Raw genomic sequence first — 19,860 nt, forward strand, 5'->3', positions numbered from 1 at the left:
TCAAAAAACTACAAATAATCCCCAAACCCACAAATATTACAATTAAATAAAACATTATGGAAATAATTAATCAATTATTGTGGGGAAAACTCTGTTTCCTTAAAAATTTATAGATTGAAGCTCTAACCCCCATACCTCAGAATGTGACCTGATTTGGAGACCGTGTCTTTACCAAGTTAAAATGAGGTTAATAGGGTGGGTCCTAATTTAATATTGCTGGTGTTATCATAAAAAGGAAAATTTAGAGACAGACTCATACCCAGGGAGAATGCCATCTTCAAGCCAAGGTGAAAGGCCCGGAACAGATTCTTTCCTCACAGGCCTCACAAGGAACCCATCCTATCAACATCTTAATTTTACACTTCTTGTCTCTAGAACTGTATGACAATACATTCCTGATAATTTTAGCCACCCACTTTGTGACAGCTTGTAATGGCAGCCCTAGCAAACCAAAACACTAATGCATTTATAGATACAAAAAAAAAAGACCATAGATGTCTAAAAAATATAAAATGCCAATATGTAATGAGAATAAAGAATTATAGAATTGTAGAAATTAAAGATAAATAAATTGAAATGGCAGTTAAAATAATCTACCGATCTTTTAAGGAATAGCTAATTTTTCTATTGAACATCCTTCAAAAAATAGCAAAATGAGAACTTTATCTCGATTTAATAGACTTTTTGATTTCTAAACAAGGTCAGAACAAGACAAAAAGAAACAAACTCATTTTCTTATGAAATTAGAAGTACAAATCCCAAGAAAATATTTATTTACTATATACAACAAAGCTGTTAAAAATTGATATTCAAGTGGATTTATCTTAGGAATGCTTTGATTTCAGAAAATCAGTACAAGCTATCTCATTTAAAAGTTTTGAAAGACCACACGATTATTCAGTAAGTGCATTTGATAACCATAAGAAAGCATTTGATAGCATTCAAAGTCTATGTAAGTCCCTCTGGGGAAACAAGGAATAGAAAAACTGTTTCTTAAATTGCTAATGTTATATGTTAAATTTATACAGCATTTTTATAGTGCTTAATAATGAAAATTTAAACATTCCATATATTCTCGCTCATAGGCGGGTGTTGAACAATGAGAACACATGGACACAGGGAGGGGAGCACTACACACTGGGGTCTGTTGGGGGGAAATGGGGGAGGGGCGGGGGGTGGGGAGGTGGGAAGAGATAGCATGGGGAGAAATGACAGATACAGGTGAGGGGACGGAAGGCAGCAAAGCACACTGCCATGTGTGTACCTATGCAACAATCTTGCATGTTCATCACATGTACCCCAAAACCTAAAATGCAATAAAAAAAAAAAAAAAAAAAAAACAAGTAAAAAATGTTGACTGTAACTGCTACTGTTTGGTATAGTGTAGGGCAATGCTAAAGGTGATCACCAGAGATATAAGAAGACAAAAGAAAGTACAGAGGAAAAGGATTGCAATGGAAGAGTTGCATCTGCAATATTTTCAGACAATTTGACTATATAAAAATAAGTACCGGGGAGTGTCATGGAGGCCTACGAGCAGGTCCAAAAGGGACATGCATTTTAATTAAAAATAAAAACTGCTAGAGATTTCCCAAACGCTCGTACATTTTTGTACTTCAACCGGTGGTGTAGGTGTTTCGGTTGCTCTATAGCCTAACGCTTGACACTGTCAATCTTTTTCATTGTAACAATGCACGTGACACAGTCATATTTCATTGTGGTTTTATTTTGCATTTTTCTTGCGACTAATAATATGGAACATCTGTTATGTGCTTCTTGGTCACTTGTGTGTATTCTTTCGTATTCGTTCAAGAATTTGGTTCATTTTTTCATCAAGTTGTTTGTACTCTATCTCTAAATTACAGACCTTTTAACATTTTAGTATACTAGTCTTTTTTGGTACACGTATTACAAATATTTTCTCTCAGTCTGTAACTTACATATTTATATTTATAACAGTATCTTGTAACTTGAAATGAGCAAAAGTTTTAAATCTCTTTTCTTTTTCTTTTTTTTTTTTTTTTTTAATTAATTGAAACAGAATCTAACTCTGTCACCCAGGCTGGAGTAAAGTGGCATGATTTCAATTATTGCTGCCTCCACACCCTGGGTTCAAGGGATTCTTTTTCCTCAGCCTCCCGAGTAGCTGGAATTACAGGTGCCCACCATCACGCCCTGTGAATTTTTCTTATTTTTAGTAGAGATGGGGTGTCACCATGTTGGCCAGGCTAGTCTCAAATTCGTAACCTCAGGTGATCTTTTGGCCTTGGTCTCCCAAACTGCTGGGATTACAGGCGTGAGCCACCATGCCTGGCCCTTAAACTTCAGTTAGGTTCAATTTATCATTTTCTTTTAATTTTATGCAGTATTTTCTCTGCTCTCTCTAAGACATCTTTACTAATTCTCATGGTCACAAACAACTTACTTTGTTTTCTAGAAATTTTATAGTTTTAGGTTTTTATGTTCAAGTCAAAGATACATCTTAACTAACTGTTGTAAAATGATGTTGTACTATGGTAAAGTCTTTTTTTCTGTTATTTTAATAACTTTTGTGTAAGGTGTGGCTTTGCTCATTACATTGCTTTGTTACCCTTGAAAAATTATTTAACAATATATGTGTGTGTCAATTTCTGGACTCTTTATTGCGTTTCATCCATCTATACACCAATCTTTTCCCTCAAAACACATTGTCTTCATTATTGGAGTTTTATATTAAGTGTTACATTACTCTTTTGAGTGTCTGAAATTTGTGCAGTGGATTTTATCTTTTCCTCTTCCTTGTTCTTCATTTTTCTCTAATCTTGAAAACAAAAAAAGAAAATTCATTTTATATTTTCTCTTTAGCTATTGTTTCTCTTGATGTAAGATAAATTACCAAACTCTTCTTCTTATCAAACATTCTCTTTATAAATATCTTAGAATCTGGCTTCTCTCAATCCTTTCTTGCAATTGCTTTGTTACACATTATCTATAGTCTGGTGATCATGAAAACTAATAACTTTTTTAGTTTTCATTCACTAAGGCTGCTTTAGGCTCTGAAGAAACAGAGAAGGCTTATAACTTCTTTTTCAATTTTTCTTTCTTCAAGTCCTCTTTTCTAATATTTGAACATATGTATATATATAGATACATGTGAAGCATATATGCATACAGGCATGCATACGTGTGTGTATATATATGTGTGTATATATATACACAGTATATGTTTATGCACATATACACTATATACATATATAGTCATGCTCTACGGAACAAGGTTTTGGTCAATGACAGATTGCATAATGACAATGGTCCCATAAGATTGTAATGAAGCTGCCCTGTAAAGGTGTTTCATTTTTGATCTTTTATGTGTATTTTTTACTGTACCCTATGTTTAGGTATGCAAGTATTTAACATTGTGTTATAATTGCCTACAGTAATTATTACAATAACATGCTATCCAGGTTTGTAGTCTAGAAGCAACAGTCTGTAATATATAGCTTAGGTGTTAGTAGGCTATACTGTCTAGGTTTGTGTAAGTACACTCTATGATGTTCACACAATGACAAAATCACCTAAAGGCACATTTCCCAAAATATCTCCCCATTGCTAAGCCATGCATATATATGTATATACACATCTATATATACATACATATATATGTACACACTCATTCTTCCTAGATTGTTTCTACATCTACTAATAATGCATCAAATACAATTATTTTATCATTAATAGAATTATTATTTGTTCTTAACCTCATAGCTTTTCCATGAGTGGGAAATCCTGTGTCTTCTCTAATTTTTTCTGCTTACCACAAATAAATAAATTATGGTCTTTATCTTGATAGTCTCTTGCTCAAACACACTGTTTCTTTCTGTCATGGCTTAAAAAATAAAGAAAAAAATATATCATTTAAAATCTTCTGTCATGACCATGTGACTTTTTTTTTACTGTCTTCCATTTTATTGCCTTATATATCTGATATAAACATTTATGCTCATCATGGATCTTTTGATTATCTTTATGCTCTTTTGCTTACAATCCCCCATTCAAACTATTTCCACCTTTTGAGTAACCTTTCCTTTCCTTCCTCATTCCCCTAAGACTAAGTGGTTCTCCACTCACCCTCTCTCCGTTTGAACAGCTATAGCAATCTTTTTTTTTTTTTTTTTTTTTTTTTTAGTACTTACCTTCCTTGCACTTTGTGATGGTTTTCTATTCTTTATGATTTTGAGATGCATATGCTTTTATTGAGGATTTTTTGATTGATAATTATGAGGGAGAAATACACCAGTAATAATATCCAGTCGGTGTTTATTTAGAAATTTTATAATATGTGTTTATTTAATTTGCAGTTTGCAAGATGAAGATTTGCCTTTGTATATGGGCCCTGATTATTATAGTGCCGATTTCTACAATAATAGGTAAGTGGTTTAATTCATACACTTTCTATGGTTCTTCACACCTGAGAGGTCCATTTCTATCTCAAGCTTAACTCCAAATCTCCCAGACCTGGAGTAATTAAAGGGTTTTGTAGTGAACTTGTCCTCAAGTTTTTACCAGTACAACAGGTTTTACCATAATCCTTGCCTCTCCCTAAAACACTCACAGTCTCACAATAGAATTATGTTCTTGACTTTATAGTTCTTCATATTTAAGAAAAATAATCTTAAATTCTCAGATGACCACCTGATGGCAATAGCAATAGCTATGTTACTGAATTGCCCGGGATTCAGTCTGGGTCCCATTGCTCACGGCACAGAAAGCCAATCCCCAAGACGATGACTATTACCAGGGAAAAAGACTTTCTATTTGGGAGATGGCAACACGGAGAATGGGAAATCAGTCTCAAATTCACTTACCCAACTGACTAAAATTAGGGGTTCATACAGCAGGAAAGAAAGGTAACTATGTGTGAGAAAACAAGAGTTAGGGAGCAATAAAAAGGAGGAGTGGGAGTTGATCAATAGGAATTAGGGAGGGGCAGAAAAGAAGAGTGGGTCAACAGCGAGCAGGTGGTCGGTTAGGCAGTCATGACAGTGAGGAGTTGGGCATCTCATTGTCTGGATGTGGTGATCTGGTGACTTTCAGTTTCCTGATACTATCTGGGAGGCCTAAGGGTCAGATTCCTAAAGAAGGAACTCAAATAAGACAAATGTTAAGTTTCAAGCTTTAAGACCAGGAGGATCAATTTCTATATTTATTTTTTTTAACCCCACGTAAACATCAGTTTTATGGACTTGTTACAGCTAATTTTCTTTTTAAGAGTTTGTGAATTTGTAAGCCAATGTTAAATACACTATATTCTGTTAATTGTATTTAATCCTCATTAGACTAGGACACAGATATAAGGAAATCCATTTACAGACAAAAAATATACAGGACAGAATGAGTAAGTTGCCACTCACAAATAATAAATTCCAGACCTAGGATCAAAAACCTTGTTTGTATAACTGTAATGCATGATACATTTTAAAAATCATGCAGCGATACTTCCATCATTGTAGCATTCCTTTAATTTCTTTTAAATCAAAAGTAAGTTATGCCACTAACCGTTGTTCTATAAAACATTTACTTATTTCTATTAGTTGAGAGGCAAAATTTTACCTCTACCCTCTCAGGGTTTTACTGCTGGGCCTGAGAATGAAATTGGGCACAAGATACATCAACTTGGGCAAAACACATGCATTTATTTAATATGAGTTTTACGTGACATGTATGTCTTCCTTATGAAAGCCTAAAGATTCAGTTAGAGTTGAACATTTAGATAATTAAACAAAAGGTAATGAATTATGAAAATGTGGCAAGGAAAGGGGGTTGATCTAGGGTAACTAATTGGGTGGAAAAGTGACCAGAAAGATAAATGTTAGTTTAAACAATGTTGTTTGTACACATTTCTTTTGGTCTCAGCTACCTATCCTTGATTATAAGACTGTTACTTTCCTTCTGGTATAGAGAGGCTATCTTTCACGTAGGTATTTTATCTCCTGCCTGTAAGAAAAGAAGGAAGTTCAGAGTGTTTTGTCTTGCATCTGCTGTTTTGTAAGTGCCTTTAACTCAAAATCGTTTATATGCTAGAGTGACGTATTTCAGGGCATCATGTTCTGAACTCTTTACTATCATATTAAGTTAAATGAAAAAATGAAGAAATAATGGCATATGTGACTTGTTGCAAGATTGTCTCATTGTAGGAGTTGCAATATTTGTAAAAATGAAGTTGTTAAATTTCCTCTGGGTACTACGGGTTTATTTGTGAAGTGGATCCAAAGGTGGAATAGCCCTCAGCACTTGATTTTCAATACGCATGTTTTGCTTAATTTAGCACTTACATTTGGCTCAGTTAGTGCTTAGCACTGCTGATTCTTGTTTGTTTTGTTTCGGTTTGGTTTGGCTTTGGTCATTCTCAAGAATACTGATAGTCTTCTTGTTTATAGTCTCTTCTGTCACTGCAGTATTAGAGCTTAATGTTATTGGTGTCCAAACATCTGGAAGTTAAATGTGGACAAGAGTTTCTACAAGAAGTTTTTTTAATATTCATTTACCTGTTGATTAAAAAGAGCAGAAAGACAAAAGAAGATATTTATGTGGCCAACGAACGTATGAAAAAAAGCTCATCATCACTGGTCATTAGAGAAATGCAAATCAAAACAACAATGAGATACCATCTCAGATCAATCATAATTGTGATTACTAAAAAGTCAGGAAACAATAAATGCTGGCAAGGCTGTGGAGAAATAGGAACACTTTTACACTGTTGGTGGGAGTGTCCATTAGTTCCATCATTGTGGAAGGTAATATGGCGATTCCTCAAGGATCTAGAACCAGAAATACCATTTGACCCAGCAATCCCATTACTGGGTATATACTCAAAGGATTATAAGTCATGCTACTCTAAAGACACATGCACATGCATGTTTACTGCAGCACTGTTTACAATAGCAAAGACTTGGAACCAAGTCAAATGTCCATCAATGACAGACTGGATAAAGAAAATATGACATGTATATACCATGGAACACTATGCAGCCATAAAAAAATTGAGTTCCTTTGCAGGGACATGGATGAAGCTGGAAGCCATCATCCTTAGCAAACTAACGCAGGAACAGAAAACCAAACACCGCATGTTCTTACTCACAAGTGGGAGTTGAATAATGAAAATACATGGACACGGGGAGGGGAACATCACACACCGGGACCTGTGAAAGGGTAGTGGGTAAGGGGAGAGAGAGCATTAGGATAAATAGCTAATACATGCAGGGCTTAAAACTAGATGATGCGTTGATGGGTGCAGCAAACCACCATGGCACGTGTGTAACTATGCAACAAACCTGCACGTTCTGCAGATGTATCCCAGAACTTAAATCAAAAATTTAAATTAAAAAAGGGCACAAAGAAAGAGAGTTGAAACACAATATGTTTTACACCCTGCATAGTGTGTGTATCCACTTCTGAGCACTACAACAACAACAAAAATACATCATGGTGGAGTAGGGAGTGCAGGCTCTGGAGTTTGCCCTACATTTGAGTTTGCCCTACGTGAGTAGCACCATTTCTCAAAATAGAAGCCAGGAAAATAGAAAAAAAAAAAGCATATACTGCTTGATCACTAAATGATCTTCCTTACAGATGGGGGAAATTAATTAATCTTCATTCTAGGGGTGAAGCTAATTTACAGGTCTCAAACCATGGAGGTAAAAAATAAAATTAATACAGTAGAATGAGTAGAAACACTTTTTAACTTATGCTTTATCTTCTTTCTTTCTTTTTTTCAGGCATACGCTCAAACTGTGCTAAACCTGTGGCCTGTTCAGAGGACTGGTTTGGAGTTAGAGATAAGTGCTTCTATTTTTCTAATGATACCAGAAATTGGACAGCCAGTAAAATGTTTTGCAGTTTACAGAAATCAGAACTTGCTCAGATTGATACACAAAAAGATATGGTAAGAAAACAGAAAAGTCTTCAGTAATTTCAGAGATTATGTTTTTATGAAAAGAGAATGAAAGCAATAATAGCTAACACTATAATACAACTGAGCCTTGAACAGTGTGAGTTTGAACAGTGTGGATCCACTTATACATGGATTTTCTTCCCTCTGCCACCCTTGAGACACCAAGAGCAGCCCCTCCTCTTCTTCCCCACTCTTCAGCCTACTCAATATGAAAACAATGGGGATGAAGACACTTAGAATGCTTCACTTTCACCTAATGAATAGTAAATAAATTTTCTCTTCTTTATGATTCCTTAATATCATCTTTTCTCTAGCTTTGTTTTTGGTAAGAATACAGCATATAATTCAAATAACCTACAAAATATGTGTTAATTTGCTTTCATATTATCAGTAAGACTTCCAGTCAACAGTAGGCTACTAGTGGCTATGTTTTCTGTTTTAGTTTTCTTTTTAAGAAAGGGTTTCACTCTGTTGCCTAGGCTGGAGTGCAGTGGTGCAGTCTCAGGTCACTGCAGCATTGAAATCCTGGGCTCAAGCAATCCTCCCACCTGAGCCTCCTGAGTAGTTGGGACTACAGGTGCACACCACACTGGCTAATTTTGTTTATTTTTTGCAGAGATGAGGTCTCACTACATTGCCAAGACTGATTTCAAACTGGGCTTAAGCAAGCCTCCTTCCTCAGCCTCGCAAAGTGCTGTAATTAGCTTGAGCTACCATGCCCAGCATGGTTGACTTTTTGAGGAGTTAAAAGTTATATACGACTTTTGACTGCACAGGGGGTCAGTGCCCCTAACTGCCACATTGTTTAAGTCAACTGTATATGACAATATATGCTAAACAGTGTTCTAAGCACTGAAACTTATGTAATCTTCTAGTAACCCCCATGAAGGAGTTATATAACTCTCCCTACTTTAAAGAGGGGAAAGTGGGTCACAGAAATGTTATGTAACCCAGCCAATGTTACAGCTGTAAATTGTTGAGCTGGGATTTGAACCCAGGCAAGATGACTAGTGATGCCATGTCCTTTACCACAATGCATACTGTTTCTGTATCTAAATGTCTTCATTAAATTTTCTTAGATTATTAAGTAGATTACTTTTTAAACCATTTCAATTTGCATTCTACCAAGCATAGACTGAAAAAAATAAAATACAGCTCTTGAAATTTAGAGACAAGGATATGAAGGAAATATGTGCACTTTGAAGAAGCGAGTGAATTAATGCGTGGACTCTAGGGACATGGAGTAAGAAAACAGACTAGTTAGTTTTTACAGAAAAGCTGGGGATTGGGGAGTGGGCAAGATTGCCGGCTGGAAGTAGTTGGTGTGCACAGCTTTCACGGAGAGGAACTGAAGTGGTAAGTAAATACAGCACTCTCAACTGAAACATCTGGGGTACACGCAATGGAACTCATCATGGAAACCACTCAACCCATGGACAATGGAGAAAAGCCAGGCAGGCAGATGGCCAACCTGGGAATGACACAGAGCCAGGGGAACCTCTCCTTGCCCAGGGAAGTGGTGAGTGAATGTCCAACCCCAGGATCCCATGTTTCTCCCATGGATCTTTGCAACCCTCAGGTCAGGAGATCCCCTTGTGAACCAACTCCACCAGGGCCTTCAGTCTGACGGAGCTACCTGGAGCCTCAGGAGAGCAGTCACTCAGGCACGTGCAGAGACCTGGGAGCCTTAGCCAGGCTTTCCAGGCTTCCTAGCAAAAGTAGTTGCAACTCCAGCAAAGAGGGAGGTTATACACTACCTTACACGTCCCTAGTAAAGGGGCTGAATCCGGGGGGCTGAGCAGCGACATTCTGCAGGACCCACTTCCATGACACCTCACAGGATAGGACTTACTGGCTTGGAATTCTAGCCAGCCATCAATAACAGCATTACACCACCCTAAGACAACTCCTAGAGGGAAATGTGGGCCTCCATCTTTGCTGTTTGGGTGACTTAGCCATCCAGCCTTCAGGCTTTGGAGAGTCCATGTTGACCAGGGGCGGAAGTGGCCCCCCAGTACAGCATAGCTGCTCTGCAAAAAAAGTGACCAGACTGCTTTTGTAAGTGGTTACCCAATCCCATTCCTCCTAACTTGGCAGGGTATCCAATCAGGGTCGCTAGCCACTTCCTTCAGGTGTGTTCCGGCAGGCAATAGGTATGTACCTGCCAGACACAGAGCTCACAGAGGGAGGGGCAGGCCACCATCTTTGCTGTTTTGCAGGCTTCACCATTGGTACCTACAGGTATTGGAAAATCCAAGGTGAATAGGGACTGGAGATGGCCACCACCATGCCACGGCAGCCCCAGGAAAAAGTGGCCAGGCTATTACATGGGTGCCCATCTCCTTGTCTCTTCACTAGGAGGGTCCTCCAGGTTTCAGTCTGCAACCGCCCCTCTCAAGAGCTGTCAAGCCAGTAGCAACTCTGGAATGTCCTGGACAGAGCCTCCAGGGGCAATGAAAACCTCTCTGCCACTGCCTCTGCCCTGGAACCACCCTTGCTGCCCTCAGATTAACGAAGGAGCAGAGACCCTAAGTCTCTTATCCACACCTCCAGTAAGTTGCAGGAGAGGAGGCCAGGCCATCTTCACAGGCTCTGCCCACTCACCTTGACCAGACATGGAGCCCCCAGCTTGGGCCCGCAGCACAGACTCTCCATCCTAGGCTGATTGCACTGAATGATTGCTTACTTGTATCTCTCTGGAGTGAAGCTCCCAGGAGAAAAGCAAAGGACTGTTGGCCTTAACTACTACTAAGGTCCCTTCCATTGCTGCCTCAAAGTTGGGGAGGAAACATAAACACTGAGATCACCCAAGAGCTGCAGTGGGCAGCCTAGGAGTGCCAGGCCACAATCTACAGCCATCACTCACCCCTGTGAAAACATACATGAAAGAGGTCTGTTGACAGTACTAAATATGCACTGCAGTTAAAGTAACACCCACAGAGAGATGAGAGAATTAATGCCAAACTCCAGTAACTCAAATAGCCAGAGTGTCCTGTGTTCTCCAAACAATTGCCTCAGTTCTCCAACAAGAGTTCTAACCGGGCTGAACTGACTGGAGTTGAATGATATTGAAGGATAGAAATTCAATGCTATTCCTATCAAACTACCAATGACATTCTTCACAAAACTAGAAAAAACTATTTTAGAATTCGTATGGAATCATAAAAGCCCCCAAATAGCCAAGGCAATCCTACGCAAAAAGAAGAAAGCTGGGAGCATCATGTTATCTGACTGCAAATTATACTGCAGGGCTTCAGTAACCAAAACAACGTGGTACTGGTACAAAAACAGGCACATAGACCAATGGAACAGAATAGAGAGCCCAGAAATAAGGTCACACACCTGTGACCATCTCATCTTTGACAAAACTGACAAAAACAAGCAATAGGAAAAGAGCTCCCTATTTAATCAATTGTGCTGGATAACTGGCTAGCCATATGCAAAAGATTAGAAGCAGGACTCCTTTCTTATACTATATACAAAAGTCAATTCTACATGTAAAACCCAAAACTATAAAAAGCCTGGAAGAAAACCTAAGCAATACCGTCCTGGACATTGAAACAGGGAAATTTCATGACAATGACAACAAAAGCAATAGTGAAAAAAAAAATTGCAAAAATTGGTAGGTGGTATCTAACTAAATGTAAGAGCTTCTGCACAGCGAAATAAACTATTAACACAGTAAACAAACTGCAGAATAAGAGAAAAATTTTGCAAGCTATGCATCTGCCAAAACAAAGGAACTTAAACAAATTTACAAGAGAAAAACGACCCTATTAAAACTGGGCAAAGGACATAAACAGGCACTTTTTAAGAGAAGACATACATGCCGCCAACAAACATATGGAAAAAAGCTCAGCATCACTGATAATTAGAGAAAAGCAAATCAAAACCACAATGAGATATCATCTCGCACCAGTCAGAATGGATATTAGTAAAAAGCCAAAAAACCACAGATGCTGGCGAGGTTGCAGAAAAAAGAGAACACTTATACACTGTTGGTGGGAGTGAAAATAAGTCCCACTACTGTGGAAAGCAGGGTCGCAATTCCTCAAAGAGCTGAAAGCAGAACCGCAATTGTTGCGGTAGTGTTTACATGATTGACTTTATAATTCTTTTATTATGGATTAATTAATTGTTTTGAATGTCTTCCCTTAACTAATAAGTCTGTCTACTTTTATCTTTGATCTAAAATTACTACTGACAGTTAGGATTATATAAGAGTCACGTTTAATTAGTTAATTGCTTAATACGGAAGTTTGTTCAGTACTTATGTAAATGATGTATGTAAAAAACTTTCTGGTTCTCTCCTGTTGATCTCAATTAGCACATTGCCGTGATTAACCCAGAACTATGTGAGACAGACATGACAGATATAATTATTGGGTAATGGCTCAATACCTGGGTGATGAAATAATCTGTAAAACAAACCTTCATGACACAAGCTCACCCATGTAACAAACCTTCACATATACCCCAGAATCTAAAATACAAGTTAAAGAACAAAAAGCTGATGAAGAGGTTTGTGGTTCAATAGCAAAAAGCTGATAAAGGAATGACTAAACCCATCACTTAATACATTTCTTTCAGTAAATTATATTCATATAGAAGTTAGTTTCATATCTGATTATGTTAAAAATACAGTATCAGTGACATTCATATTATAGTATATCAAAGTAATTCACTGGGTTTTTCTATTCTAATAGTACTTACACTTTCCATTAAACTCCTCCCCCTGCAATCCCTCTTCTATGATTTTTGGAAAAGTACCTGTGCACACAAAAATATATATAAACGTTAGTTCTCTATCATTCTTGAAGAAGATGCTGTATCCAATCTCATAGAATTTGCTAAGGTTTTATATTGTCATCTAGGCAAATTTAACATCCTATTAATTGATAGCCTATGTCATTCAATCTGTGACTAGAACGTATTAATGGTTTAGGAATTTGAACTTGAAGGAAATAAACTCAAATACGGTTTTGTCATTAATTTCCAACTAGAGACATGGAAGTTACCTTTAAAGATATTCAGAGTGTAGCTCAGCATCAATTACCTGATTATAGTCCAACTATTTGAAGATACTTAAGATGCAGAAAAGCAGGCCCGGCGCGGTGGCTCAAGCCTGTAATCCCAGCACTTTGGGAGGCCGAGGCGGGTGGATCACAAGGTCAAGAGATTGAGACCATCCTGGTCAACATGGTGAAACCCCGTCTCTACTAAAAATACAAAAAATTAGCTGGCCATGGTGGCGCACGCCTGTAGTCCCAGCTACTCAGGAGGCTGAGGCAGGAGAATTGCCTGAACCCAGGAGGAGGAGGTTGTGGTGAGCCGAGATCGCACCATTGCACTCCAGCCTGGGCAACAAGAGCGAAATTCCATCTCAAAAAAAAAAAAAAAAAAAAAAAAAAAAAAAAAAAAAAAAAAGATGCAGAAAAGCAAAATGAAAATCTTTCTGATAAAACTAACAAATATCAACGTCTGTGCCGTTTGTTATTTTAGAAGCCTCAGGGAAGACAAATCAGAATGTGAATCCTAAAAGATGGAATAATTGGGGTGTGAAGCATGTTCAGCAATGTACTGTAACATTTTAAGTAATTGATGATTCCCTTTGCTTTGTGAAAGGAATTTTTGAAGAGGTTCGCAGGAACAGATATGCACTGGATTGGACTAAGCAGGAAACCAGAAGATTCTTGGAAATGGACAAATGGCACCACATTCAATAATTGGTGAGTTTCCAATGTATTAGGAATGTTCTTATTCTGATGTTGCATAAAAATGTTTAAACCATTTTCAGTTGTATTAATATAAACAAATCTTTCTCTATTCTATGTGTAGTTAACTTCTCAGTCTTCTATCTATGACATGGGCCCTTTCACATTGAAGCACATGCTGGAGTAAGCCATTTTCTTCTCACCTTGTTAAATAACACACGGTGAAATTTTCCATTTTTATTTTTATTTGTTATTTTATCTTTATTGTCAAGCTCTTGCTTTACAATAAGCTCTTGCTTGACAATAAGTGCTCTTTTGCTAATTCAAATTCAACTATTCTGCCAATTTTAAACCCAAACTCGTATTACTTGTACCTCTTTCCAGCTAATTAAGTTTATATAAGATCTCTTTGTCTTTAAAGACCTTATAATAATTGTCTTTAACATTTCAAATGTCTGCCACAATGAATAGTATTTATTTTTATTTATTTATTGCTTATTTTATTTAATTTCTGTAAACATTTCCTGAGTGAATTAAAATTGTTAAAAGTGTTTCTTGGGATAAAACAGTTTCTTGTCTTTAGCTTTCCAAATGTTCATCATAAACAATATTGTATTTATTTTTTAAGTTTTTGATTTTTTTATTAGTTTACTTTTTTATTTATATATATAACTGTTTCTTAGATACATATGTATTTCTGCCTTATTATTTTAGTTAAGTGCTAGATAAGAAAAACAACCAATAACATAAATATTGAAATATGCAAGACAGGACAAATTGTATTTATAAATAAGTAAAGATTTGGTTATCAACAAAGAAAACTAATTTAAAAACTATATATATATACATATATATAATTTTACTGTAAGTTCTGGGATACAAGTTCAGAATGTGTAGGTTTGTTACATAGGTAAGTATGTGCCGTAGTGGATTGCTGCACCTATCAACCCATCATCCAGTTTTTAAGCCCCACATGCATTAGCTATTTGTCTTAATGCTGTCCCTCCCCTCACCCTCTCAACTCCCTGACAGGCCTGGGTGTGTGTTGTTCCCCTCCAGGTGTCCATGTGTTCTCATTGTTCAACTCCCACTTATGAGTGAGAATATCCAGTGTTTGGTTTTCTGTTCCTGTGTTAGTTTGCAGAGGATGATGACTTCCAGATTTATCCATGTCCCTGCAAAGGACAAGAACTCATTCCTTTTTATGGCTGCATAGTATTCTGTGGTACCACCATGTATCACATTTTCTTTAACTAGTCTATCATTGACAGCCCATTTGGGTTTATTTCATGTCTTTGCTATTGTAAATAGTGCTGCAGTAAATATATGTGTCCGTGTGTCTTTATAATAGAATAATTGTATTCCTTTGGGTATATATCTAGTAATGGGATTGCTGGGTCAAATGGTATTTCTGGTTCACTATGGTTGAGGAATCACCACACTGTTTTCGACAACGGTTGAACTAACTTACATTCCCATAACAGGGTAAAAGCATTCCTATCTCTCCTCATCATCACCAGCATCTATGGTTTCTTGAGTTTTTAATAATTGCCATTCTGACTGGCATGAGATGGCATCTCATTGTGGTTTTGATTTGCATTTCTCTAATCATCAGTGATGCTTAGCTTTTATATATATATGTTTGTTGGCTGTATAAATGTCTTATTTTGAGAAGTGGATGTTTATATCCTTTGCCCACTTTTTGATAGTTTTTTTTCTTGTAAATTTGTTTAAGTTCCTTGTAGATTCTGGATATTAGACCTTTGTCAGATGGGTAGATTACAAAAATTTTCTCCCATTTTGTCAGCTGCCTATTCACTCTGATGATGCTTTCTTTTGCTGTGCAGAGGCTTAGTTTAATTAGATTCCATTTGTCAATTTCAGCTTTTGTTGCAATTGCTTTTGGTGTTTCAGTCATGAAGTCTTTGCCCATGCCTATGTCCTGAATGGTATTGCCTAAGTTTTCTTCTAGGGTTTTTATGGTTTTGGGTTTTACATTTAAGTCTTTAATCCATCTTGAGTTAATTTTTCTGTAAGATGTAAGGAAGGGATTCAGTTTTAGTTTTCTGCATATGGCTAGCCGGTTTTCCCAGCACCATTTATTATACAGGGAATTCTTTTCCCATTTCTTGTTTTTGTCAGGTTTGTCAAAGATCAACTGGTTGTAGATGTGTGGCATTATTCCTGAGGTCTCTGTTGTGTTCCATTGGTCTATATATCTGTTTTGGTACCAGTACCATGTTGTTTTGGTTACTGTAGCCTTGTAGCATAGATTGAAGCCAGGTAATGTATGCCTGCAGCTCATTCTTTTTGTTTAGGATTTTCTTGGCTATATGGCCTCTTTTTTGGTTTTATATAAAATGTAAAGTAATTTTTTTATAATTCTGTCGAGAATGTCAGTGGTAGTTTGATGGAAATTGGATTGAATCTATAAATTACTTTGGACAGTATGGCCATTTTCATGATATTGATTTTTCCTATCCATGAAGATGAAATGTAAAAAAAAAATATTGTAAGCCGTCTCTTAGGTTTCTACTGCAGTATATTTCAAAAGTACCAAATAAATATAAATCTTATTTTTACTTTTTGAAAAAGTACATCTGGGCTGGGTGTGGTGGCTCAAGCCTGTAATCCCAGCACTTTGGGAGGCCGAGGCAGATGGATCACGAGATCAAGAGATCGAGACCATCCTGGTCAACATGGTGAAACCCCGTCTCTACTAAAAATACAAAAAATTAGCTGGGCATGGTGGCGCGTGCCTGTAGTCCCAGCTACTTGGGAGGCTGAGGCAAGAGAATTGCCTGAACCAAGGAGGCGAAGGTTGCAGTGAGCCAAAATCGCGCCATTGCACTCCAGCCTAGGTAACAAGAGTGAAACTCCAAAAAAAAAAAAAAGAAAAAGAAAAGAAAAGAAAAAGTATATCTACTAAAATTAGGCCAGAAAACTGAGTTTTTTAAATTTCAGAGATCTTTGAATTTGGCAGACACTCTCTTTCTTTCCATATAGAGAGGAAGAAAGGAAAGAAGGAAGGAAGGAAGAAAGAAAGGAAACAATGGTTTTGCCCCTGTCTATTATGTGTCTGTCTGCCTATCTACAAATTGTTTTAAATAGGGTTACAGATTTTAACTCCAACAAACACTTAAAACACTTATATTCAGTCTTATTTTTCCTTAGTATGCCAGGTATTTTAATGTAGCATATGAAGATGGGTGGGTATATTTTCTGGGAACTCACTGTTTGGTATATTTCAAATCATTCTACTCTTAACTGTCTTTTTGATTACAGCTGTAAGTGATTTCCAGACTGATTTAGAGTGTTCTTTTTCAGGTTTGAAATTACAGGGAATGGATTCTATGCTTTCCTGAATGTTGATGGAGTCTATAGTTCCAGAGGACTTATTGATATCAAGTGGATTTGCAGCAAACGTAAGTAGTTTTATTTTATTTTAATTTTTATTTCAGTAAAAGTTGTTTTTCTAATTTTTTTTAACTTTAGATTCTGGGGTGCATGTGCAGATCATGCAGGATTGTTGCATATGTATGTACATGGCAATGTAGTTTGCTGCCTCTGTCCCTCATCACCTATATCTGCCATTTCTCCCCATGTTATCCCTCCCCAATCTCCCCACCATCCCCCCATCAAAAAAACTTGAAAATAACTGTCACACTTCTAAAATAAAAAGAAAAGTTACTAGAGGGATTGTTGGCAAGGTAGCCGAATAGGAAAAGCTCCAGTGGGCAGCTCACAGTGAGAGCAGTGCAGAAGGCAGGTGATTGCCGCATTTGCAACTGAAGTGCCTGGTTCATCTCATTGGCACTGGTTAGACAGTGGGTACAGCCCAAGGAGGGTGATCCCAAACAGGGTGGGGCATCACCTCACCTGGGAAGTGGGATGGGTTGGGGAACTCCCTCTTCTAGCCAAGGGAGGCCATTAGGGACTGTCACTAGAATAACCAATGTAGAGAAGAACATAAACCACCTGATGGAGCTGAATAACACAGCATGAGAACTTCATGAAGCATATACAAGTTTCAATCAATCAAGTGGAAGAAAGGATATCAGAGATTGAGATCAACTCAATGAAATAAAGCTAGAAGACACATTAGAGAAAAAAGAGTGAAAAGAAATGAACAGAGCCTCCAAGAAATATGGAATTATGTGAAAAGACCAGCTCTACCTTTGATGGGTGTTCCCAAAAGTGACTGGGAGAATGAAACCAAGTTGGAAAACACTCACTCTTCAGGATATTACCCAGGAGAACTTCCCCAACCTAGCAAGGCAGGCCAACATTAAAATTCAGGAAATACAGAGAACACCACAAAGATACTTCTCAAGAAGAGCAACCCTAAGACATATAAACATCAGATTCACCAGGGTTGAAATGAAGGAAAAAATGGTAAGGGCAGCCAGAGAGAAAGGTTGGGTTACCCACAAAGGAAGCACATCAGGTTCACAGCGGATCTCTCAGCAGAAACCCTACAAGCCAGAAGAGATTGGGGGCCAATATTCAACACTCTTAAAGAAAGGAATTTTCAATCCAGAATTTCATATCCAGCCAAAGTAAGCTTCATAAGCGAATGAGAAATAAAATTCTTTATGGACAAGCAACTGCTCAGAGACTTTGTCACCACCAGGCCTACCTCGTAAGAACTCCTGATGGAAGCACTAAATATGGAAAGGAACAACCAGTACCAACCCCTGCAAAGACATTACAAATTGTAAAGACCGTCAACGCTATGAAGAAACTGCATCAACTGAAGGGCAAAACAACCAGCTAGCATCATGATGGCAGGATCAAATGCACACATAACAATACTAACTTTAAATGTAAATGGAGTAAATGCCCCCAATTAAAAGATACAGTCGATACTCATCAGTGTGCTGTATTCAGGAGACCCATCTCACATGCAAAGCATAGGCTCAAAATAAAGCGATTGAGGAATATTTCCCAAGCAAATGGAAAGCACAAAAAAGCAGGAGTTGCGATCCTAGTCTCTGATAAAACGGACTTTAAATCAAAAAAGATCAAAAGAGACAAAAAAAGGCACTGCATAATGGTAAAGAGATCAATGCAACAAGAAGAGCTAACTATTCTGAATATATACGCACCCAATACGGGAGCACCCAGATACATAAAGCAAGTTCTCGGAGACCTACAAAGAGACTTAGACTCCCACACTATAATAATGGGAGACTTTAACAAAGAAATGGCATAACTATAGTCATGTGCCTGGTCTATTATTCCACCAAATGCTTAGAAGGAGTTAAAATCCAAGGAATAGAAAACACATGTGATAGATGAAGGAGGCAGATAAGGGAGGAGCTTCAGAGAATCTCTGACTCACCCCACAAGTGTTTACATCAGATGCTTTTGTGCAGATGAGGGATCCTGCACAAAATGGACTGGGGGCCTGCTTGCACACTGGGAGAATGGGGTGGAGCTACCAGGAATTCAAACCTTATGCAGGTAGGGGAGCCTGGCCTCTTCGGCTTGCGTGTGTGGTGGCCTAGTATTCAATATGCCAGCTGGGACTGTTGGCAGGATGCCTTCCTACACTTTTTTTTTTTTCCTGAGCGCTTTCTTTTGATAAATTCTGCTCTCCTCACCTTTCAGTGTGTCCACCTACCTAATTTTTCCTTGTGTGACAAGAACCTGGATTTTAGCTCAACTAAGTCGCAAAAATCCTGCATCACATAGAAAAAGTGACAGAATGAGATTAAATTTAATTTTTTAGTATACTGAAAAATAAGGTTTTTTGGTTTTCCATTAAAAATAAAACCCCCAGAAACAGAGAATAACATGCTAGTTTCCAGGAGCTAGAGGGAAAGGGAAATGGGAAATTGTTGCTCCAAGCAGAGAAAGTTTTATTTATGCAAGATGAGTAAGTTCTTTAAGAGGCTGGGCGTGGTGGCTCACGCCTATAATCCCAGCACTTTGAGAGGCAGAGGTGGGCAGATCACTTGAGGTCAGGAGTTTGAGACCAGCCTGGCCAACATGGTGAAACGTTGTCTCTAGTAAAAAATACAAAAATTAGCTGGCCATAGTGGCACATGCCTGTAGTCCCAGCTACTCGGGAGGCTGAGGCATAAGAATTGCTTAAATCTAGGAGGTGGAGGTTGCAGTGAGCTGAGATCACACCACTGCACTCCAACCTGGGCAATAGAGTGAGACTCTATTTCCAAAAAAAGAAAAATTAAGAAATTATATTTCATGTTG

General features: G+C 37.7%; 1 protein-coding gene across 4 annotated transcripts in view; it reads left to right on the forward strand.

Moving 5' to 3' along the window:
- CLEC2A (C-type lectin domain family 2 member A) overlaps positions 1-19,860 on the forward strand; it is a 43,706-nt gene that overhangs the window by 6,031 nt on the left and 17,815 nt on the right. For 3 of the 4 annotated variants that reach the window (XR_012518604.1, XR_012518605.1, XM_074403303.1), the window contains exons 3-6: positions 4,338-4,406; positions 7,755-7,921; positions 13,556-13,659; positions 16,972-17,069. Coding sequence is in view for 1 of the 4 variants with exons in the window: in XM_074403303.1 (XP_074259404.1) it covers positions 4,338-4,406; positions 7,755-7,921; positions 13,556-13,659; positions 16,972-17,069 (438 nt within the window). In the remaining 3 variants the exon portion in view is untranslated. The other variant, XR_012518606.1, reaches the window with a different exon arrangement.

This window comes from Saimiri boliviensis, chromosome 7 (genome assembly GCF_048565385.1).
Source record: "Saimiri boliviensis isolate mSaiBol1 chromosome 7, mSaiBol1.pri, whole genome shotgun sequence".
Classification (NCBI taxonomy): Eukaryota; Metazoa; Chordata; class Mammalia; order Primates; family Cebidae; genus Saimiri; species Saimiri boliviensis.